General features: G+C 49.2%; 1 protein-coding gene across 3 annotated transcripts in view; it reads right to left on the bottom strand.

Annotated features, from left to right (window-relative positions):
* LOC126517366 (uncharacterized) overlaps positions 1–25050 on the bottom strand; it is a 42331-nt gene extending 17281 nt beyond the window's left edge. Inside the window, exons 1-4 of one of the 3 annotated variants that reach the window (XM_072285273.1) lie at positions 24244–25050; positions 18764–18849; positions 10212–10268; positions 3631–4302 (exon numbers count right to left, since the gene is read on the bottom strand). In XM_072285273.1, the coding sequence (XP_072141374.1) occupies positions 3631–4302; positions 10212–10268; positions 18764–18809 (775 nt within the window). In that variant the 5' untranslated portion in view covers positions 18810–18849; positions 24244–25050. Of the gene's footprint in view, positions 1–3630; positions 4303–8888; positions 8999–10211; positions 10269–18763; positions 19655–24243 lie in introns of those variants that run through there. The other 2 variants (XM_072285272.1, XM_072285274.1) reach the window with 2 other exon arrangements.
* Between the last annotated feature and the right edge of the window lie 56 nt (positions 25051–25106).

The raw sequence follows: 25106 nt of genomic DNA, 5'->3' as shown, positions 1-25106 counted from the left end.
ACCGCGAATGTATGCATACGATGTATACATACAATTAAAGTAATTAAATTATGTACAGCCCGATAATTCAATTAAAGTTTGACACTTCTACCACGATGCGATGTGCCACGTGAGGCAATGGGGATGCTCAACCCTAGCTCTCAGACATTATTAACAATGACACACAACAATGCCTCAAGCAAACACGTCAGCCCCGAGTGTTCCCTGGACTACACCGACAATGAGCAGTTGTGCACGCAAGGTAACGTGTAACACCAACTCAACACTCTCGTATGGGTCTAAACGCTGAATAAATTACACATTCGCCGCCAATATAACTGCTAATTATCGTCAGTCAAAGCAAACAAAATACAAAGCTTCGCTCACATCGGTTCCACAGTGCGTGGGATCCGTCGATTTTTTTACAGTAAAGTTAGCGAAAAAAAAAACAAGTATTTTGTACCATAGAGTGTAATATAGGCACATGTTATTGATTTGTTTTGGTGTAATGGACGTATCCTACGCGTCAAGCTCATCTATACAGGTTTCTTGTACTGAGCAGTAACAGTCACTTGGATATTACCAGTGTAGGTACAACCAGTGTACCAAGGTACAACTGAGTCATGAAACTGTCAAAGGTACTCAGTATAACCAACCATCCGCGCGCGATCCATGCAGGCGCCACAAGCGGGACAGCACGACAACGGCGGCGCCGACGGCGCGTCAAGCTTCCTTCCAACTGATTCGCAATAAAAGGTGGCAGGTGGGCCGCTATCGCGCGACGTAGAGCGCATACATTGATACAATCACGCTGTGTCAACCTTCGCACAGAGCCGATAAGTAAGGACTTAAATGTAGACCTCTTTCGTTTCAACCATAGCAGCTGCACAAGGGTCTTCTGCAACATTTCCAAAACGGCACTTCTAAATTACGATCATTTCCGTGTGTTAAGAAGCAGACAGACTATATTTCGCTAGAAGCACGCCGTCTTGTTCCAAACTCTTGAATACAGCAAATAAAACTAGGGTTAATGTTCTTATTATCGGACCACGGGCGCTGATAACAGTCCTTCGAAGTGGGGATAATAAATTACGAAGAAAAAACATCATGAGCGATTCCAATCTTGTAAAGATGGATGACCACCAGCGGAGCTGTTTAGCACACGACACAGACGCGGCACAGAATTGCGACTTCCTCCTCTTTCCTCCTCGCCCTCTCTTCGCTACCGCCGTCTTTCATCCCACGCTGCGCTCCGCGTTCGCTCTTTCATCCTTCGCGGTGCTCTTTCGGTCGGTTACGCCGAGGGGCGCCGAAGCCCGCCGACTCTTAAGAGCTGCGCATTAAAAGATTTGTATGACTTGTTTTTTTTTTCCATACAGAGCTCAAAATGAAAACAGCGAATACCCTAGCTGTGCATCTTTTGTACGTTTAACCTGTTGCAATGAAATACTTGCGTTACATACCACAGCTTGCTTACGATAAATAAGTTGTACGTTGTGACCCGTGAGAAAAATTCACTTAACCCAGCCTTTCCATTTTTTTGCGCCTTTCGCATAAAGTCTCGGACTGTTTTTTTTTTTTTCATTAAGGCTCGTTGTCGCAATAGTATTCCAGGGGTTGGTTTTACAGTGAAGCTGCATAGAGTTACCCCCTGGTGGTGGTCGATGTCCGTCCGTCTACGTGTCGCGTCGACACGAAAAAAAAAAAAAATTTCGTCTCCAGTTTCTCGCGAATGGTCTGTAGCTCTAAATCTAATGTAGTTATCTAGAAAAAACATCATACTGAAATTGGACGCTAAGACGACTACCATTAATCCGAGATTCATTTATACACTTGTCGTAATTAGTTAGTCCACAGTGAAGTTGCAAACGTTACAGAATTTCCGTATGCTGTCAATACATGGCAGTCTACGGAGGGAGTATGGTAACAGAAAACGGCTGTAACTCTTGTTTTATCGAAACTATCCCGAAGCAAACTATATGACGATTAGCCGCGAAAGTGACTGTAACATTACGCTAAGTTTCATCTACTTTTTACAATTACGCAGTTCTCAGTGAAGTCGTAATATTGTGGAATTCCCGCCTGCCATGCGGCGGTACTTGCCCACGTCATTGCTTCATAAAAGAATAAGAATGTCCCTCAATAATAATAATAATAATAATAATAATAATAATAATAATAATAATAATAATAATAATAATAATAATACCTATGTATACATAGATGCGTAGATTGAGGTAAAACACAGCACAACTTTGCTGCTCGTCCTCCTTCACTGAGTGGAAGGGCTGATGAACGTCCCATCCTCCATGCCAAAACCTAAGGCACTTATCCCAGTTTACAGCACTACTGCGTGCTTGATAAAAGGTTTTTTTTTTTTTCACAGCATTGACAGTATTCATTACACTTTCATGGTCAACACAGAAAACTTCAACATCATCAGCCTGAAGGCAAGAAGGCTGGCGTTGAGTTTATATAAATTAAAACCGCGTATTGCATTTTTCTTTAATTACCCTTAGACACAAAGATTCAATAGACACAAACAAATGGCGATAACCTGTGCCCTTGCTGCTGCACAGGTATGCGATCTCCTACTGATTTGTTTATCACCACCCTGCTTTTCTCTCATTCGCATCTCTCTCTCTCTCTCTCTCTTATCAGCCTCTTCGTGGGAGGCTTCCGGCGTAAGCCATCCGCACACGTTCGCTAATCACATCGACTACATTCACATAATCCACTAAAGATACAAGCAAAGCGTACGGCACATGGTCGAATGCCTTCTCTAGGTCAACTTGCAGCATGGCGACACTGAATTGCATCGCGTTACAACATTGAAGTATTGATAGTACTATGTGTATATTTGCTATAATTGTCCTTCCCTTTATTCCGCACGTTTGGTGCGGACCGATTGCATCTCCCAGTACTCTCTCCAACCTGTTGGCAAGCTCTTTCATTAAGGTTTTATAGTCGTCGTTTGTTAAACTAATCGGTCTATACGAAGTAACATTACGTAATTCGATTGGGTCTTGAGTTTTGTGTCTTTGGCATGTGCGCAAGTGTACTAGTACGGGGACATCCGGAAGAGGTGGTTTTTATCTTTCCGTTTCTTGTCACTTCCTTGCAATATTGGAATGAGGTGTCACGTAAGAAGCTGTACAATGACCTTGTTACCTGCCGTGGTTGCTTTGTGGCTGTGGTGTTGCGCTGCTAAGCACGAGGTCGCGGTATCGAATCCCGACCACAGAGGTAGCATTTGATGGGGTCGACATGCGAAAACGCCTGTGTAATTAGAATTAGGTGCACGTTAAAAAACTCCAGGTGGTCCAAATTATTCCGGAGTCTCTCACTACAGCGTGCCTCATAATCAGATCGTGATTTTGGCACGTAAAGCCCCACAATTTATTGTTATTTACTATAATGACCTCGTTGATGTGTTGACGATGATCGTATAGCGTGAATTATATTGCACAGGCCCAGGAATTTATGCTTGCAAGCGCTTTAAAAGAATGGTCATAGCGCCAGAAGTTAAACCCTTTTTCTCTCTCTTTTTTTTTCTTTAAGCTGCACACAGGAATCTTACCGATTAAAACATTGTCAGAAGATGAATACACTTCACGGTGTAAAACCAAAGCCCCATGCGCTATAACTTACTCTGCGACGTGGACCCCGTGACTGCTTTGTGGCCCCGTTTGGTGATGCGCTTGGTTACATGACCCTTGTTCCTGGGACTATTCGCCACAGAACCTTTGGCTCGGTGTCCTTTGGTGGAGGGGCCTTTAGTGGAGGGGCCCTTGGTTAAGGGATATTTTTTTCCGGCACGCTTGGGTACGCGATCTTTGGCCTCGGAGTCTTTGGCTGCTGAATCCTTCGTTCTGAGCCCCGACTTTGGCTGCCGGCCTATGTTCGGTGAAGCGGTGTCATCCTCTGGCGCAGGTGTATCAGTAGCAGTGGCCTTCGCAGGCGTCGGCAAAGGCAAGATTTCTTCCATCCGCAGTGGTTCGGCGTCCTCGTCTTCATCAAGCCATTCCGCCGACGGGACCACCGTCAGTTCGGCGACGTCGACGACGTTGCTCTCGCTGGCGCCGCTGGTGGTACTGGTGTTGCTGGCGGTGCCGGCGCTGGCGGTGGCAGTGCCGGTGTCGCCACATCGGTCGCTCTCGTCGGTGTCGTCGTCAGCGCAGGATAACGACGGCGACGATGACGTCGGCCTTTCCGTCATGGGTACGAATGCTCGCCGTCTGCTCGCTCGCGGCCTCGCCTCCAGGACTTCCTCCGTCTCGCCGGCTAGAGTGGGTCCGTTTATGTCGAAGGTTTTCGCGTAACCTGAGAGAGATCGCCATGCGGTGCACCCGCTCCCGTAAGTCCCCCCCGCCTACTGTGAAGGATTTCACTGCAGCCTTACAAACGGGCACAGTAGTGGTGCTATCGCACTCAGTACGAGCCACCAACGCGCTCAGATTGGCGTTGGTGCTTCCAAATTGATCGGAGGGGGGTTTCGCTGTTCCTGCATCGAGCATCACCCCTTCATGCCTGCTTTCGTTCTCTCTCCCAGGCTTGAGGACGAAGTTTTTTTTCGTCTCGCGAAAATAATGTGAACAGATCGGTGGCCACGTTTTGTTCGAGCTGGAAGAAAATGCCGCCATCACCTCAAAATTTTGTGCTTGTTTTACCGTCCCTCGATGCATCGTGACAAAGGTTTCTGTATTTCCACTCAATGCCTACATTTGCCCCTTTCTCTCTTTCTGCGCGCAATCGCACGTCGCTGCGAAATCGCTGCCTCTCATCTGCAGTATTTCGCCGGTTAAGGTGCGTAGAGCAATGATGGACGTATAGCTAAACGTGGCCATCGTCTGTCCTTATCGTTTTTGTGAGACCAAGTTTTTACGCGCTAGACTGGAGGGGAGGGCGAAAGCTGGCATGAAGGAACGGCGTTCGAAACAAGAAAAGTCGAACCCTCGCCCTTTAGGCAGGTAAGAAAGCGCCGACCGGCGCCGCTGTCCAACCTGGGAGATCGCTTTGTCACGCGCTCGCGCGCAGTAGCTCGTACTGAACGCGATAATACGTGCCTTGTTAAAGCACTCAAAACGGGAGTGTAACCAGCTGAATTGCAGTTTGAACTATTTCCTTAAGTGCTATTCGTTCTGGACACGATGTATTCTTGCGTCGTTCCGTATTCTTTTCTCAGTGATTTTCGTTAATGCAGCTTTCCATTACTAGCTGAAGTAGCTAAATCTGCTTACTACATTGATCGATTTACAAAAAAATGCAGTCTGAGAGTAGAAAGGTTCGTAGCGAAATTACCTCTTCAAGTGTAATTCAGACTCGACGCTTACTATTATGGCAGACAATGGTGAACTTACAGGCTAACACTTTCAGTTATTTTTGCATTAGTGTGGCAGATCCTATATCTACGTGAGTGACCATATCAGTGCCGGACACACTGTCTAATATAATCACTCATTTACTAATTTCTACTGCGTTTATGCCAACTACTCCTCATGAAACAGCTTCATTAATTCATAAGGTAAAAAATTATGTTTCAGCTGGACATGATGGTATACTAGCAGTACCTTGGAATTATGTTCTTTAATATGTGACATTCTTGTGTTACATCGCAAATCGTATGTTAGAAAGCGGAGTCTACCCAGACCAGCTGAAGATAGCACGTGTATGTCCAATTTTTAAAAGTGGCGGAAAGAATGACACATCAAATTATAGACCCATTTCTGTACTACCCGTTTTGTCAAAAGATTTTGAAGGAGTCATTAATGCTCGTCTCGAAATTTTTTTCCGTAAGTACAATGTTATCACTTCCTCACAGTATGGATTCCTTAAAAACAAATCAGCTGAGCAGGCACTGCTAATAGTAAAAGACGAAATTATTAACATCGAAATGAAGAAGTGCACTCTTGACCTTTTCGTGGATTTCCTAAAGGCCATTCGATTGCGTTTATCACAACCCCATGCTACGCAAGCTTAAACAGTTACGGCACACGTGGTATTGCATTTGACTTGCTAAAGAGCTATTTAAGTAACAGATTGCAGTAGGTTCAGGTTAATGGCGTACCCTCAGAGAAATTAGCAGTTCAGCATGGTGTCTCTCAAGGATATACATCAGGACCCTTATTGTTTTCAGTATACGTAATGATGTCGCTAACATACCCGAATTGCCTAATCTGGTCATGTACGCTGACGATACGAATATATTATTTCTTTTTCATCCCGCTCCTTGTCCCTTATGGAGGCTATGGTTAATGCATGTTCAAGAAAGCTACATACCTGGTTATTGCCAGAGAGGATAAGCCTTAATTTGTCGGAGACAAACTGCGTTAATTTTTTATCTGATCGATACCAGTAGAAGGTATCGCTCTCAAATTTGCCTACGAGCAAGCTGAATTAAAGCGGGCTGTAAACCAGAAATCTCGTGATGTTCGGTTCAAATAAGAAGCTTTCTTGTAATTTTCGCACAACAAAATTAATGTCTGATCTAAGTAACTCAGGCGGTTGCCTTTATAAAATCTCGCATTCGTTGCCCCCGTGGTTGAAGATATCCATGTATTACGCACTTCTGTACTGAAGGTTATCGTACTGCTTTCTTGTTTGGAGAACTACGATGTCCAGCAATTACCTTTAACTAATTTAAACTCAGAAACGCGCATTGCATCCTATGGAGGGGTTTCATGACAGACCTTCAGGTTAACGTACGTCGCCTCTGTTTCAGAAACATGGCATACTAAAGCAAAACAAGTATATAATTTCTGTCTACTTAAATACATCCATCGTCATCAATAGTACTTTTCTTGTCCAGATAATTACAGCAGCCGATATATGCTTTCCGCACGAAACGTAAAGTTGTTCCAACCATACATACCAATAACGGCAAGCAAACACTAAGATACCAAGTTCTCACAATAGTAAATCATATTTTTTAAACTAAACATTACTTTCCACAAAAGCGTTTTAAACCTATCATTAAGAAAAGCCTATTGGAACAAACGGAATGGCATATTTATTTAGTCGATATACTCTATATTTACTTTACTATACCTTTGAGATGATTTTCGTTTACGCGCATGCTGCCAGCTTTTGTAATATTGTTCTGCGTTTCATGACGGCACAATAAACATGTGCTCGCTATGTACACACTCATCAATATTTTTTTCTTCGTCATACATACTATCTCGCACTCATCGGCACTCACTAACGATCGACTACACGTACCCTCCAACACTCACTATAGCCACTGTTATGGAGATTGTTGCCCTGGCTGTGGCAGCTCGCCCACAATCTTCCACGTCACGATTGAGCGCACTGCAAACCTCTTTCCTCCCTTGCCAATTCTCATTTACCCCCTACGCAACAAAGAGGTGTGGGACGATGCCCTCCGCGACGGACCTCCCGAGGTCCTCCGAGCTGTGATACAACGGGCTCGAAACATCGCTGGAATCATCTTAGGGACCCTGGACTGAGGGTTCCTCCCACACTGCTCTCGCCATCCAAATATTAAAAATAAAGGTGTTTTACTCTCTCTCTCTATACCAGCTTTCATTCACACTTACCGGCACCGCACTAATGCACATACTCTCAGCCACTCACACATTACCAGCACTTACTCGCCAGCAATTACCTCAAGTACCCTGCTGCTTCCGTCCGAGTGTGCCCGAGCTAATAACTTTGGATTCGTGCCTCTGTCCAGAACAAATTAGTTATCTCTGTCTGCGAGTCAAAGTGAGGCGATGTTGCGTGCGCTCATGCGAGGGAAAGTGCAGCAGCGCCTGCCTAAGTGCATTTGCGAATGTGTCTCGTGTAAGGCGCTTAGAAATGGCAGAGGCAAAACGAAAGTTACGCTATTTCTTGTCGTTTAGGGCATATACTTGACGGGGCATGGGCACGCTTACGCACTCTGAAAATTAAGGGGGTGCCGGTGATTTCTTCTGCAAGAAAGTGACTGCTTGTGCCTCACTTCAATCCATTTTTGAGAGCTCTTACACTCGTTAACTTAGCACGTGCACTGTCTTCAGAAAGAAGCAAGGTTTCCGCGCCATAACCAAGTTCAGGAACTTTCGAAAAACGCGGCATAAGAGCCGCAAAAGGAACTGCCACGATTCCCTTTGTTCACAGACGGTGTAGACGTATGTGATGTCGTCTATGTGATGCCTACTTAAAGAGTCAACCACGAGGAACACATTGCAGCCAGGGCTTCAGCGCACCCTATAACGATATCCTGCACCCTAATATCGCTTCCCAGACGCCGTGCCAATTGTATGCCTGGGATAGAATATAAGACTAACTTTGTTTAACTACGCTTCAGTCTTTCGCGAAGCTATACGGTGGAACAGAGGTCTCTCGTTCTTGTTTCATCGAGAAGCAGCACGCAAAGAAAAGGAAATGTGTCTGCTAGTACAAACACTGTAGCAGGGTGTGAAATGTAGAATCGGCCACAAGAGTTTGCAAAACGCTGAATCTGCAGAAAGGCTGTGTTTCCGCCGAAGCCTGGTCACATAACTTCCAATACAAAGTTTCAATCTTTTTGTCGCTTTTGCGACGTGCACGGCGATCTGTAAGAATAGAAGCACCATGACTTAACAGGGAAGAAATCCAAACTTTTCTGGCCGACTGCACATATAAATAACCACGAAAGTGCTAGCACCTTATCAATATATAAAAGTTTCGCGCGCACCAGTGAAAGTGTGTCCAACCTGCTGGTTTTGTCGCACGTATCCCAGGTATCCTGCATGTACTTACTGTAATTGCACCGTTACAAAGTCTCAAAACACGAATGCTGTAATCTTATTCTGGGTAGATTGCATAATGGTGAAGCTTCCAGAGTGTCTACGACATTAAATCAAAGTTCGTGGCTGCCGATCTGCAAGTTTCTTTAAGATTCAAAGAGAAAATTTTCAACGTACTCAATCCCAGAACCACCATTGTGATTCCAGCGACTGCCACCAGGAAGATGCCGAGGCTGACAGCACCGCCCATGCGACGCTTACTTCCAGGGCCACCCGGAGTACTTTGGGAGACCCTAAGAATTTGAAATTGTATTTCTTTTTTGCCAACAAATCAATAAACAGGTATGCGAGCGTTCAATCTTTCGTCTTATGGTGAAAGCAAAATTGCTCCATGCCACCCTGATTCTCGAAAAGAGCTGAACTGTCAAACCAAACGCCGTGCGCTCTTCTCATCGCGCGCGCCGCGCTCACAGCCGGAGAGTCGACGTCAATCGCACAAGTGCGATTGACGTGCACATGGTAGTCAATTGGTTGACAAGTGCACATGGTAGTGCTGTGACGTCACGCACAGCGACACGTGACTCCCGCGAATTATTAAAGGCAGCATCACTTGTTTGCTTGATCTGTTCCTTGAACGGACGAATTCAAGTTTAGAGAAATAATGAAACATCCAAACCGAATTTCTGCGAGTCTGTTTTAAAAAGTCCGTGCCGTGGCAAGAGGGACGTACTTCCGTTCCGTCTGCGTGTTCCCAGGTCGCGCGCTCACAAAACGAAACTACCTGCCATTTTTCAAGCGGATTCCAGCGCGCGATCATGCTCTTTGATCCCCTTGCGTCTGCCTCAGTACTCGCGTAGGCACTGAGTTGTACTGCTGGCCAGGTGTTCTCGTGCACAGAGTGCAAAATGGAGCGAGGCGCGAAACGAGACAACGGCTCGCGCGCGAGACCGTCACCAGAAGTGCGCCGCGCAGCAAAAACGTGAGAAAAAAAAAAAAGATAGGGCCCGTGACGTATGCGTAACACTATCCTCCGGCTCCTGCATGGGAAAACGTGGGGAAGGAATTTCCCTTGCGGAGGTTAGACGGAGCCAAACGAGGAGTGTGCTACGTTGGCGGTGAGGCTCGCTTCCTGAAACCATGGGTTCGCGGCACCGAGATATTTCTAGCTCGACTATTAATGAACGAATTTCAAAAATTCTTGCGGTAGAACGCTCCCCAGAGGGCACGTAACAACTTTTAGCGTATAACGAAAATTTGCGTATCCACCAGGTCTCGAGTTGGTGCTAAAGGTTAACATGGTTGTATACTTACAAGGGATGCGACGCTGTAACATCACAAAAATTTGTAAAACACCTTTTGAAAAAAAAAATTATAGAGAGGGGCATGAACAACAATTTTTCAAAGGAACTGTATACGAAGCTGTCTGTTTCGCTAGGCGATGTCACACGTAGCCCTTTAGGCCTATCGCAGTATACAGAGACAAATGAAGCCAACACGTACTTTCCTCGGTGGGCCAGTACTCTCCGAAGCTAGACGTGAAGCTCTCTGAATCCGCTTCTGCAAGTGAACCGTGAACAAGCCAAGCAAATTTTCAATTATCGCGAAACACTTCTTAATCATGAAAGAGCGATGGCGTGCGCAAAAGACATACACCCCCCTCCCCCCCCCCCCCCCGGGCCGGGTGACATACACCCCCCTCCCCGCCCCCGGGCCGGGTACTCGACAAACCTTCTTCGAGAGCGCACTTCTTTTTGCGGTACGCATAAACGACCTAGCTAGGGTTACCTAAATCCTGAATTTCATGAAACCCCCAATCCTTAGACCAGACCCCCTTCCCCTGCTTTGATACAGATCGTCAAAAGCAAGGGATGATCGTATCCGAAGCTGTAAATGAAAATGCAAGCACAATCTAATTAATTATGAGAGAACGGACTCTTTTAGGCCCTCGACGTCGCTTCTTACGGTCTGCTTCAATCACATTCTGCTCACTCATGCAACTCAAATTGCACTAAATTCTCATATTCGATAACCGCATTCCAAAGCAACATGTACCGTGCCCAGCTTGGCTACGAGACGGCAAATAATCCGAGTCTACGAACCATCACATTCACGTCATTTGACTCGGAAGCAGAGCGAGCCAAGCACTCAGGCAATTGAGTCTCCACTCCCAGCATGAACGTTGCGCGCAAGCGCAGTAAGGTTTATCCTGAGCGGCTGTGCGCAGCCTGTTAGGATGCGCATATGCTTGACTGGCGCGGACTATACGAATGCTGAGCTAAAAACCGTCAACCAAAGACCACGATAAGCCGAACAGGGAAAAGTGTGTTTTGTTCATGTGTTTCCACACTATTTACTGACACGTTCACTATCACGTTTAAGACGAAGGTGCAAAGTAACACTTAGGATGCACAGCACTGCTGCTAGCTAAAGTATGCATGCTGAATGAAAAACTAGACCCTTTCGTTATTTGCAAACAATGGCCCCAAGGAGACTTCCGCTAACGTTTTCTAAAACAGCCCGATCCAGAGCTCCTCGAATCCTGAGGTCCTATCTGGCGACTGTCGAATTCTGCCGTGTCGTCCGATTCCCCATTTTGGCAGCTGTGATTGGCTGAAGTGGCGGGTGGCTGCCACCTTTCTTATTGGCTCAAGATGACATGACAAAATTTGACAATATAGCGGAATTTATTTGCACTGCCGATGATAGCACTGCTCGAGAAAAGTAAAAAAATAGCATGCCCTCCGTTGCAGTCATAACTAGTGGAGCTTTCGTGGGTGTTGGAGATTTCGGGCTTCTTCACTCCTATAGATGTTGTGTTGCCTTCTTATCCGAACCTCGGGGTACTTTTTCGTCCCAGCAACTGACTTTAGCCATGAAGGCTAGGCCACACACAACAGCTTATCGCAGATTAATGTCTTGGCAGTTAGATCCTTTTCGTAGCTTAGCCCAACGTTGATACAGCAACATTGTGTGTGTGTTTGTGGATGCGATAATGAAAGTACATCGGCGTAACACGATGCTACTTGACAACGAGATTTATGAATCCTTACACCGACACACGCTGTGCCTCCTCTCCGCTCCAACATGTAGTGTCCTTTGTTGCTTTTCTAGAGGGCACTAGTTTATGAATGTTTTTATTGCTCTTTGAGACTGACAGACTAAATGCGAGCAATGGATGACTTAGAAAACACCATCTTTCAATGTCGCGAAAAGAGAGAGAGAGAGAAAGAAACGTTTATTATTCGAAACAGTGTCCCGAGCGAGGCCCGGTATCACCCTAAGGTGGGATAGCCTCCTTAGTCCAGGAACCCTCTGGCTTCGACTGCCCTCCTGGCCCTGGCGACGAGTTGTCGTTGGTCTTCCAGATCCCCGAGGGTGAGCTTGGCCTCCCACGTTTCGAATGTCACGAAAATATTTTAAAAAATATTTAATTTATAAGTATTCTTCCTTCCTTTCTTTTTCGTTCGTTTCTTCTTCTTCTTTCGTTCTCTTTCTTTCTTTATATATTTCTCTCTCTCTCTTTTTGTAGCTTTGGGTTTCGAGAAAGATATCTTAATTGGCAACGCTGGTACCGCTCGTTGTTTCATTTCCCTGAAAGTATGGGACTCGCGCATCCGTTTCAGGGGCGAAGTAATAATCTCGTTAATGTGCTTCCACAGACCGCTTAAGGTCTGCTCCACAGTATTTAGTATAAGTCAAGCGTTGCGATCGGGTCCTGTATTTGCGAAGCATCCGCCGTGATGGAGTATTGTGAAATTCGGCGGTTCGCTGCTAAGACTGAGGGCGCGGGTTGAAATGCCAGCCGCGGCAGTCGCATTTCGATGGGGGCGAAATGAAAAAAAAAAATAAAGAAAAGACGCCCGCGTGCCGTGCATTAAGCGCACATTAAGAACCCCGGGTGATCGAAATTAATCCGGAGTGCCTCACAACGGCGTGCCTCATAATCAAATCGTGGTTTCGGCACGTCAAAAAAAAAACCCAGAATTTCATTTATCTGCAATGCATGTGGAAGTTTCTTAGCCACGCAGAGACTGCACTACCAGTGATCTTTTCTAATGTGTCAGAAAGGTGTGGCAATGCACAGGGTGCATTCAAAAGTTCTCAGCATGCTGGATGGCGACAATTCATTTCGCAAAGGAAACACAAAACAAAGTATACTTTATACGCGTATGTCTCCCCCACTGTCGGTGCGTGTGAAATGCGCAAGCGTGCGTGCGTGTGCGTGTCTGGAGGGGCCTTTGGTGGAGGGGCCCTTGGTTAAGGGCTATTTTTTTTCCGGCACGCTTGGGTACGCGAGCGTGTGTGTGTGCGTGTGTGTGTGTTTCCGTTCGTTCGTTTGTTTGTTTGCTCACATGCTTTTATTGTGACAGTGATGATACGGAAATTCAGGGTGCGTTCATGCCGTCTTCGCCGTGGCCGTTGAGGCCGCTGCTACCAGCTTATGTGCAGCTTTACTCACGCTGCAGGTGGCTGTAGGATATTCTGTACACATCATATGGACGTTTCATATTAGCGTTCTTGTATACTATGCTCCCGTAGCGATATATACCACAGGCACACTACACAGACCGGAAATACGTGAGAAGAAATGAAAGCCGAACACGCGTACATCTTTCTTTTCTTTTTCTCTCTCTCGAGTCCCCGCGCTCCAAGCCAGAAAGTAAAGGTCACTAGCACCAGCGCCTCTACACAATACGCACTGCCTGCAACGTCACCGAATATGACACGTGACGTCGGTAAATCGTTCAGTGGAAGACACGCAATACTTCCAACAGGAATGCACCGCGCAGCAAAAAAAAAAAAAAATGGGAGAGAGAGAGAGAGAGAGATAAACACGACGCGGTGCCTTGAGCTACGGACAACTAACGTCGTTTGCAGACGCTAGTCAAGGCAGAAGAAGAAAGCATCTACTGTAGCAAGTAGGTGACGCCCCCTCGGACATAATCTTGGTGCACCCGCCAAGCTCGGCGGCCTGCTATAGCTCGGCAGGCAACAGTGGTCACCCGCACCACAATAAACACCGACGAGCACGGCAGCTCGCCGGTCAGTAATCTTTCAGCACCACCACGCTGAGAAGCCCTCCCTTGTTCACGACCCGGGGTGGATTGTGACACTGGCGACGAGGATGGGATCCTCGTGACTCTGGCGAAGAAGCTGGCGACGAGTACCTACGGAGCGTCCCACGCCGCCGCGAGCGGCGAAACACCGCCCCCCGTTGCTGTCGCCATGCCGCTGTACGGAAGGCTCGAGCCGTTCGAGGGAGATGGGTCCGCCTGGCAAATTTACGAGGAGCAAGTCCACGTGTTCTTCCGGGCAAACGACACACCCGAGGCCAAACAGCGGGACATTTTCCTAGCCAGCTGCGGGACCCGCGTCTTCAGCCTCTTGCTCGACCTTCTGAAGCCAGCCACGCCGCACGTTAAGACGCTGGGTGAGCTGCTTGCCATACTGCGCTCGCATTTTAACCCAGCACCGTCCACACTCATGGAGCGTTTCCGCTTCAACAACCGGAGCCGCCGGGAAGGAGAGACCCTCGGACAATTCGTTGCTGCGCTACGAGGGTTAGCGAGTGCCTGCGCCTTCAGGGACCAACTGGACTCGCTGCTCCGGGACCGTTTCGTCTGCGGAATCAACAACCCCGCCATGCAGACGCGACTCCTGGAGCTTCCCGACCCGTCGCTGGACGACGCCGTGAAGGCAGCGCTGGCAATGGAAGCTGCCGCCAAGGACGCCGGCGAGATTTCCCGTGCGACTGGCTCACCGTCGGCGGAAGCGGCGGTCAACAAGTTTGCGACAAAGGGCAGTACCTGCGGTCGCTGTGGTGGTGCCCACTCCCCTTCACAGTGCCAGTTCTCTCAAGCACAATGCTTTACGTGCGGGAAAACTGGGCACCTGGCACGTGTATGCCGAAGTGGGAGGACGAACAGCAAGCAGCAGCCGCATTCAAGCCCAGGTACAACACAAGCCCGCGGCCAGGGTAGCCGTCGCAAGGGTACGCGGCGGAGGCATGCGGCAGCAAGCTCAAGCTCTTCCGCGGCCAGGCTCCACGTCGTGGCCGAGGACCCGCCGATTTTCGACATGTGGCACACAGGCTTTGTACCGTCGTCTGTGCCGCCATACATGCTGACCGTCGAAATCTGCGGGCACCCCATTTCCATGGAGCTGGACACGGGGGCCAGCGTGTCTGTAATGGCCGGGAAGCTCTTCAAGCGGACTTTCCCCGGCGTGTCCGTCGAGGCTTCGGGCGTGATGCTGCGCAGCTACTCCGGGCAACTCTCCCAGGTCCAGGGTCAGGCACAGGTCAGCGTTCGCTTTGGCGACAGGGAGGCAACCCTTCCCCTTTACTTAACGAAGGGGTCGTCGCCGACGCTGCTGGGCCGAAACTGGATTCATGCATTGGGCGTTCGTCTGCCACAGTACCAGAAAGCCAGCCTGCATGTAGTGCAAGACGTTCCGAGCCTCCTGACCCAGTTCAAGTCCCTGTTCCAGCCAGGGGTGGGCACATTTGCCGGCACGACGGCTGGCATCTATGTCCCTGAGGGAGCCCGGCCACGCTTTTTCAAGCCTCGCCCACTGCCGTTCGCCCTGAAGGACGGGGTTACCCAGGAGCTGCAACGGTTGCAGCGAGAGGGCATCCTGGTGCCCGTAAAGACATCTGAATGGGCCGCTCCCATCGTGCCAGTCCTCAAGCGAGATGGCAGTGTCAGAATCTGCGGGGATTTCAAAGTTACCATCAACCCCGTCGCTACCGTCGAGAAGTACCCGCTGCCCCGGATTGAAGATCTCTGGTCAGCATTGTCCGGTGGACAGAAGTTTACCAAGCTCGACCTCAGAGATGCTTACCAGCAGCTGGTGCTCCAGGATGCCTCCCGGAAGTATGTCACTATATCGACAACTTTGGGACTCTTTCAGTACACGCGCTTACCGTTTGGCGTGGCCTCAGCCCCAGCCATATTCCAGAGGGAGATGGACAACCTCTTCAGGGGCATGAGGCACGTGGCGGTGTACTTGGACGACATCCTGGTTACTGGCAGCGACGACGGGGACCACCTGCAGAACCTGCACAACGTCTTGGCACGACTACAGGACGCCGGCCTCAAGCTCAAGCTGGAAAAGTGTGTTTTCCTAGCCCCCAGCGTTGAGTACTTGGGACATATCATTTCCCAGGCAGGCCTAGCCCCGGCTCCCCGCAAAGTTGATGCGGTGCTCAAGGCACCTAAGCCCCAGGACAAGAAGGAGCTTCAGAGCTACCTGGGCCTCATCAACTTCTACAGGAGTTTTCTGCCGAACCTGTCGCAGCATCTACAGCCGCTCCATCTTCTGCTTCGAGATGGGCAGCAATGGGTCTGGAAGAAGGAGCAGGACCAGGCTTTCCAGCGCAGCAAGGAGCTAATCACCAAGGCTCCAGTGCTGGTGCATTTTGATCCTGCTAAGCCTGTAGTCCTTACCGTAGATGCGTCGCCGTACGGTGTGGGAGCCGTCCTGGCACACCGGGACAAAGATGGCCAGGAACACCCTGTGTCGTTTGCTTCCCGACGGCTTCACGCTGCAGAACAACGTTACAGCCAGCTGGACAAGGAAGGTTTGGCCCTCATGTTCGGTGTCGAACGCTTCCACCAGTACCTTTGGGGCCGGAAGTTCGAGGCGGTCACAGACCACAAGCCGCTGTTGGGGCTGCTGGGGCCTGACAAGGCAGTTCCTGTGCAGGCATCGCCTCGAGTAGTACGCTGGGCCTTGAGGCTGGCAGCTTACAGCTACCAGCTGGTTTACCGTCCGGGAAAGGACCTGGGACCTGCTGATGCCCTGAGCCGCCTGCCCCTGCCAGAGGTGCCTGATGCTGTTCCAGAACCTGCTGAAGTGTTCATGTTGGAACACGCGTACCCGGAGGTGCTCTCCAGATCTGCGGTATCTCAAGCGACCAGCCGGGACCCAGTCCTGTCTCAGGTGGTCAAGGCGGTGTCCCGTGGAGAGGAATTGGTGCAGCAGGCCTACAGCCACAAGGCCGCTGAGCTGAGCTTGCAGCAGGGCTGCCTACTGTGGGGTTCGAGGGTGGTGATCCCACAAAGTCTCCGGTCCAGGGTTCTGCAGTTGCTGCACGCGGGTCATCCAGGGATAGAAAAGACTAAGATGGTGGCCCGGTCCCATGTTTGGTGGCCTGGCCTGGACCAAGACATCGCGCATTTGGTGCAGAGCTGCCAAATCTGCCAGGAGAATCAGCGAGCCTCGCGTCGTGTGGAAATCACCCCCTGGCCGTTCCCACAGAGACCCTGGTCCCGCCTACATGTGGATTTTGGGGGACCCTTCAAGGGCCATTACTTCCTGGTGGTGGTGGACGCCTTTACAAAGTGGGTAGAGGTCATACCCGTCACCACCCCATCAGCAGGCGCGACCATTGCAGCGCTACGACAGGTCTTCGCCGCCCAGGGGTTGCCAGATGTCATCGTGTCCGACAATGGTCCTGCTTTCGTCAGCGCAGAGTACCTGGCCTGGCTGACGAAAAACGGAATCCGCCGGATGATGGTTCCACCGTACCACCCTGCTTCAAATGGTGCAGCCGAGCGGGTAGTGCAAACTATCAAAGACAAGCTTAAGAAGAGCCAGACCGGGGATTTCCGGACGCAGATTGCTCGGATACTATTCCAGTACCGGACCACTCCTCACGATGTCACTGGCCGTGCCCCCTGTGAGCTCCTGCTGGGTCGGATGGTCAAGACACCCTTGCACGTCTTGCATCCGGACCTTCGATCCACAGTGCTTTTGAAGCAGCTGAAGCAGAAGCTGGCTGCTGACCAAGGATGCCGTCCCGGGCCTTTGCCAGAGTCGGGAGCTCCAGTTTTCGCCAGGAACTTCCGTCCTGGCTCACCCTGGTCTGCCGGACAGGTGGTGTCTCCTGCCAGCGCCTCATCGCTGCTCGTCCGCATGCCAGACGGGGCCATGTGGCATAGACACGCCGACCATGTCAGACCACGCCTCGGGACCCGGCCAGCACCCTCGACTGCCACTGAGTTCCAGCCCGCAGGAGGACTAGCGGCAGCACCAGTCGCTTCTAGCGGAGTACCACCTACCTCGGAGGCGGCAACCGTAGCCAGTGGTGCGGCACCCGTTGGACCGGTGTCTAGCTCGGCACCACTCACGAGGCCGACCACTACGGACCCTCCGGATGGAGCGAGGCTGGCCCAGGCAGCACCCGGCGTTGCCACACCCGACCCGTCGACACCGGTGCCCAGGCGGAGTACTCGACGGCGGAGGCCACCAGACCGTTACTCGCCTGGGTAGCAGGCACCGTCGACCCAGCTAGGGTGGAGGCAGAGCCTCATAGTGTGAACTTGGACGTTCGTTTTTTTTATTTAACAAACAAACTGGGGGTGAGGGGTTGTAGCAAGTAGGTGACGCCCCCTCGGACATAATCTTGGTGCACCCGCCAAGCTCGGCGGCCTGCTATAGCTCGGCAGGCAACAGTGGTCACCCGCACCACAATAAACACCGACGAGCACGGCAGCTCGCCGGTCAGTAATCTTTCAGCACCACCACGCTGAGAAGCCCTCCCTTGTTCACGACCCGGGGTGGATTGGCTTGAAGCTCGCCTCCCGACAGCATTGCGACGCGTCGTTTCAATTTCTTACATACCCTCTATTAACGAGCCGATTCGAAAAATTCTTGCGAGGAGACGGTTCCCAGACGGCGCCCCACAACTTCCAATGTGTTCCCAAATTTTGCAATTGGACCTGGTGAGAGGTTCTTTAGCCTAACCAGATGCCGGCTATAGACCAGAAAAAGCGACATTAGAAAAATATATTGAGTCCCGCCGAGTTCCAGTTACTGCCACTCGGCTACGTTCTCTTTCTCGGCCTAGCAACACCCGATAAGATGAGCAACCGATAATAATCGTCGCTAACAGCAATGCGCCTGGAGCTGGATTTGTCGGCACACGACGTCACGGGAAGATTAGCATTGGATGTGGACGCCCGTTAAACTTCAATCTTATCAGTGTAGTGGAAAGCTCTCATAAATGAATGACTAAAGTTTAATGGCAACAGAAACAACGTACTTACCCGCTGTGCTCATCGTTGTTGTCATAGTGCTCATCTCTTCAGCCATAGTGATCCTGTTCTTGTATCCAACAAATGACACTTGCCCACTACGAGGATCGGTAACGAAGCAGAAAGCTTTAATAAAGCAAAAATACCGCACACTTGCGCGACTTTTGCAGATCATAGCGGAAATGCCAGCGAAGTTGTTTGCTTCGAGAAGTTGCATTAAGACTTTCAGTTGCCTGTATTTGAACTACACTCTTCAAACTGCAACGAAATTTTCGACCGCGTAATAAGCCCAGTTTCAGATAATTTAGACATGAAGTAGCCTCCCTGCAAAATCTTACGCTTGAAACACAGGTCAATGCGTCACGAAGAGCTCGCAATAACGGATGTTTTTCATACCGAAACTGAAAAACACATATCGTCGCATACATACGCGAGATATGTGAAAAGGAACACTACCAGAGAAAGATGAACCGGAAATGTGCCGCAATGTGTGTGAATGTGCGTCTACAACTTGCGCGGAACACGATGCAGATTACATGCACGCACAAGATCGCGGCGTGCTGATCACTGCGGGAAGAGGCCTTCATGGGACACACATAGATGCACACACAAAAGCTTCAAACTGCTCACCGTCGCTCGTATCGTACCGCCTCACAATGCGGAGCGGTGCGTTAGAACCTAGGACGATAACGCTCGAAGTAAGGAAATCCGAAGATGACCGTAGACAGTTGGCTGAGCGAGGTAAATGCAAGTCCTCAAGCGCCCGCGTTGCAGTACGTCAAGTGCCCACAAACATGGAGGCGAGCGCCCATCGCCTCCTTTAGTCGTCTGCTAGCTAGAGAACTTCCAGAGAGCAGCCAGAACAAAACTGTCCTGGCTGGTTCTGGCAGCCCACGGGTAGCCAGAAGTGCAAAATCGAAGAAGCCTATAGCACACCATAGTAGTAGTACACTATAGTTGTACACTTTTACAGTACACTATAGCGTAAATTCACGGCCAGACAGGCCGGGCTGCGGCCGTGATAAAGCTTCGTCCGTTTCCCTCTGGCGGCATTGCATTCCTGCATGGCTTGCCGCCACATCTACGCCATGGCCACCGCGTTATCAATGACGCGCCCTGGGCATCCAATCGCATAGCTCGCTATACTGACGTCAAAAGGGTGATTTACGTCATATGGGTAGGGGCCATAGAGTTTCTAAATAAACTAACTCTATGGGTAGGGGCGGCTGAAAATTCCGCCGAGCAGTGTGCTGCGATCGGCAGCGATGTACATATTTAAAACCTTCCTCTACTCAGCGTTGTGTATTGACCATCGCTCGTGTTCGAACGCGTATTCGAGCCCCCGGCGGCCACGCAACGCATCGGCATTCTTACAACAGGTCCAATGACGAGCGCAACGGGAAGAACGGACGACTAGAGAGATGACCGTCAAGTCGCAAACGATAAGCGATTAATGCGCCAGGCTGCCTACGCGCAACATGGCGCAACTGAGAGATCAACAGTTGCGTGCGGTTCATCAATATTCGCATCGCTACCGCTTTGCCGTCAGGAGGTCGCGTCGTCTGCATAGGCTCTATTTAATAGCTGCTAATATCAAAATTACTTTTAGAGTTTACGCTAGGCATTTATAGTCAATTTAGCCCTAGTGAAATTTCGTTGCAGTTGGCCTAGCCACACATTTTGAAATTTGCCTACACAGCAGGCGTAAGCTAGTGCAAAAAGAAAAGTTTGTAAAGTTCACCGAAAGGACGCGATACACGCCTCGGTTAGCTCATGAAAATAGGGAAGAAACGAGAGTACAGTAATTGTTTGCAAGGAGATCATTACTAAGCAAGGAAGGTTCGACTTTCCCCACACGTAACCCCTAAAATAAGACCCCTGGCCATTTCCACTCAATGTGAACTCCGTGTCAACTGAAGTTCTCCTAGGACACCGGTTCAAGGAATTTTTTTTCACTGATGTAATTCATCCACACACATTTAAATTCGCATGCACATTGGCCAGTGCGCCCCCCCCCCCCCCCTTTTCAGCAAATTCATTCTCGGTGGCGATAGTCTTCGGTGTAATGGAAATCGACGGGAAAACTGGCAACACTAAAGGCCCTCCAAGCGATAGTAGTGCTTTTCTTTTTCTGCCTCAACGCTCTTACTCGGCCTCGCCGGAGTTGTCGACGTGCACCACCAACCAAGAAAGGAACACGCCCTGCATCGCGCAGAAATAAGCACACACAATCACTCGTACGCCTATATTGACCTTCATGCATGTCTCGCTTCAGCGCGAACGAAACGTCGAAAGTGCAGCGCATACGAAGCCACCGGCACTACGCGCACTCTGCAAACATCGCAGATCGCCTTGAAGCTGAGGCCCGCGCGGGCGCGTACCTTAGCCAGGTCGCAGATCGCTTTCAATACACACGAGCGCCGGCAACGCGTCCCTACGGCGTCCGCCAAAGCGTCTACTATGGAGTCCGCGATTCGCGTGTCTGACGCCGTAGTAGACGCCGCGGTTGTCTCCACTATGCACGCAGCGGCGGGCGAGGAAGACATTTCGTAGCAGCCGCCGGAGAAGAACGCCCCTCCTCCCTCGCCTCACCCCCCTGCCTCGCGCGCCACACGAGAGGGCACGCATCCGGGCCCCGTTCCTCGCTCGCGCACGCGAGATTGAACCATGTTCGCCGGCTCACCCCGACACTCTTTCACTCATACGGAATCTCACGGCGATGACGACGCCAACAGCATAAATGCGCCTGGAGTGTCCATATATTTGCTATCACAATAATAAATGCATAGTTAAAACAAGCTGTCAAAATACACTAGCCCAGCTATCACCACAACATACAGCGGGCAGTTCAAATAACTTACGCAGCAGCGTTGACTAACGTGTGAAGCGGAGGACCAGTTCAAAGAAAGGCCAAACGGCCCGTCTTGCTGTACACTGCAAGGATTGAGCTTGTCAAACCATTTTTTTTTTTCATGTGGTTTCACAACTAAGTGATAAAATTAATTAAATTCTGGGATTTTACGTGCCAAAACCATGGGCTGATTATGAGGCACCGCCCATAATCCCATAGTGGGTCCGCATTAATTCTCATCACAAAGGGCTTTTTAACGTGCACCCAATATACAGTACACGAGTGTTCTTTGGATTCCGGCCCCAGCCGTGATCGAATTCGGACCATGATCGAATCTGCGACCTCGAGTATAGCGGAAGCGGAAATAGCGACTGAAATATCACAGTTGGTCGCAACCGAGTACCCTACGGTCAGATGACCTCAGAAATCACAGAAATTGCAGAAACACACGAGGGCTGCTTCTGTATCACTTTCACAAAAAAGAAATTGACTACATGCAGCCTACACCTCCTCCGTTATCATAACCAACTGCACATGGCATTCCTTTTTGTTTTTCAGACTATTCTATTTTTGCGTACCTTTCATTTCTCCATGATAGAGTGTGTTCCTCGACATTGCACCATCTCTGGAAACATTGCCGAGGACTTATTCTCCAGACAACCTACAAATCAAACACACACCTTACCATGTCACCCTGCAATGCTGATTCCAGACTACACCTCCTAGCCTGCGAAATTCACCTGTCTTCAGACGCGTGCCCTATAATTCTTCTGTTTTCTGTAGTCATTCCTTGTGAGCTGACCAGAAAAGATGAGATTATGTTTCTAGACGTCGTACTAACACCTCACGCACGTCACGAAAAAGCGGAAGCAAAACAAGGCTGGCTTCGAAACACGAAATGGAAAGGAAGCCAACGCCGCCACAGGTCACTCTACAGCCACGCCAGGAAGCAGTGACGGACACGCCAGTGATGGTCACAAAGGGGCTACTACTGAAGTATAGCGGAAGCAGAAATAGACAACAAAGCGAAGGGTGATGATAGTACAGAGAGGAAAAGCATTGTGGCTTCATGTGGAAATTCAAAGGGCAAGGAGGAGCAACAGCGTTGAGTGATTTTCGTTGTGGATTCGAACAAACATATGCCGGTAACGGTCATGTGAGAAAGAGTAGGTGCAGACGAGCAAGTGCAGTAAATGCGCTTCCGGGGAAACCATTCAGGAAAGTGATGGCGAAGGCCAAGCAACACATCTGGGACCCAATTAAAGAGCGGCACATCCTTCAGTGTGGGAAGGATGCGGGGAATGGCTATCATGAAGGAGGGATGGGAGCAGGGAGGATGAAGCAGCAATCTGGTTCCCACATTTTGTGGGAATCAGTTTCAGTGAAACTTTCATTAGTGCTTATGAAGAATGCTACTGATGCTTAAAATCATTCGCAAGTGGAGAACATGTGGCCCAAATGGGCAGTGCTGATGTTTGTCCCCACTGAGAACTGCCTCGCTCAACATAAGCTTGTTGCACTCAATTATGCACATGGCACGCATGGTGATGATGGAACGACAAAGATGACATGAAAATGACAGTATGATAATGACGTAATGATGGCGATAAAATGACAAGGAAAGCATGACAACAGCGGAATCACAAGAAAATGACCACGATGCAACCACCACAGCGGCATGACGATGACTGCATGATAACTGCATGATGACTGTGGGATGACGACATTGTAGTGATGACTGCTTGCGATGTTGACGATGCTGTGACGACAATGAGGTGGCAACGATGGCGTAACAATAGGATTGCAACGGTATAGTGACAACAATGATTGATATGACAATGCGATGTCAATGCTCGAACGATGCCAATGGTATGACAGCGACATAATGATGATGATGGTGTGGAGCTGGACTGAAGACAACGGCAACAGTATGACGATGGCAATAGTGGAATCACGACAAAATGATGACTACGGAATGATGTCAACATTATCATGATGCCTACGATGATTAAATGATGATGGAATGGTGAAGACGGCTCTAAGATGGCACGATATGATAGCGCAGCAACAGAGTGAAAACAGCGGGAAGAGGATCAAGATAAGACAAGGAAGGAATGATCATAATAGCATAAAGGTGATGATGTGACAATGGCAGAATGATGACAATGGCAAGAGAGTGATGGCGTGGTGGCATTGGAGCTCGCATCCGCGCTAATGTGCACCACTTGCCGCCGCGGGCCACTTATACCTGGTGTTTGTTTGCACTATGCCCGACATCAGCCAATCAGGCAGCCCAAGTACACACTATATCTACAGTTTGCGCTATATCCACAGTTTGCACTATATACCTGGCCAATTTTTCTGGTCCAAGAGGCTGTAGTGGCTCCTTTAAACTGTTCTAGAACTGTTTATTGCGATAGCAATTATATGAACACTCAAGGCAAATTTGCTCTGGAAGTTCAACAGAGTGCTCAATGAGTGCACAGGCAACAGCCAGATGCAGCGTCGATAACATCACCTACCGCTGAGGAAACCGAACAGCTCGCTCCTCAGCCGGCACGACATAATTGTGCCGTATGTGGATGGGCTCCGCAAGGATTTTCTATGTCTAGTAGAGTACCTCTCGCGCGCGAAGCCTTACCTTCAGTGCTCACTCGCAACCTCCCTGCATAGAGCCAGCAACCTGCATGGACAGCCTCTTGGGATCATTGATCTTACATGTGAAAATCTCTGTACCAAGATGTCATTAGGGAGTCGTGTACACATGAGAACAAAATGAATGGGAATTGTTATCCACCTAGCAATAGCATGAATCCATGCTAAAGTTCGTGAAACTTTCATAAAATTTCCACAGAACTGATTTGGCATGAGGGCAACATCTACAAAAAAATTTAATCATCATTATGTTCCACGTTTAAGCATTACAACCAGCCACAATTGCCACACAAAGGCTGTTGAATCCAAAGTTTCGAGTATCCTTGCGGCTCAGTGACTATGACATTCTGCTGTTGAGTGCAAGGTCGTGACTTCAATTATCGGTAATGCTAGGAGCATTTCAATCGGCGGCAAAATGCAAGAATGCTCGTGCACTTAGATTTATGTGCCATTAAGGAACGCCAGGTGGCCAAATTAACCCCAAGCCCTCCAATACAGCGTCTCTCATAAGATACAGCGCAAGTTTCAGGATGTTAAACCCTATAATTTTAAGTAACTGCATTGAAAAGTTCTCCCATGGGAACAGCATTATGGCCAAGATTTTTCTTATGCACCAAGTAGACACTGGCAACAAAACTGCCTTCAAAAAGCAATTGCAAAACTGCAAACAAGGTCAGTCCAATATGCAATCCAGTTAGTTGTTCAATGTTGGCCTTGGAAGTGTAAGCTTGAACCAGCTGAACCTCATGAACACATGCCACTCGTCACATTTATATGGGGGAAGGGTGCAGGTATTCAAGCTCTAATGGCAAACAGAAAGTGAGATTCACTCAAGATGTCTCTATTACA

This window comes from Dermacentor andersoni, chromosome 11, assembly GCF_023375885.2.
Source record: "Dermacentor andersoni chromosome 11, qqDerAnde1_hic_scaffold, whole genome shotgun sequence".
In the NCBI taxonomy this organism is placed as follows: Eukaryota; Metazoa; Arthropoda; class Arachnida; order Ixodida; family Ixodidae; genus Dermacentor; species Dermacentor andersoni.
This window is presented reverse-complemented; position numbering and strand designations above follow the sequence as displayed.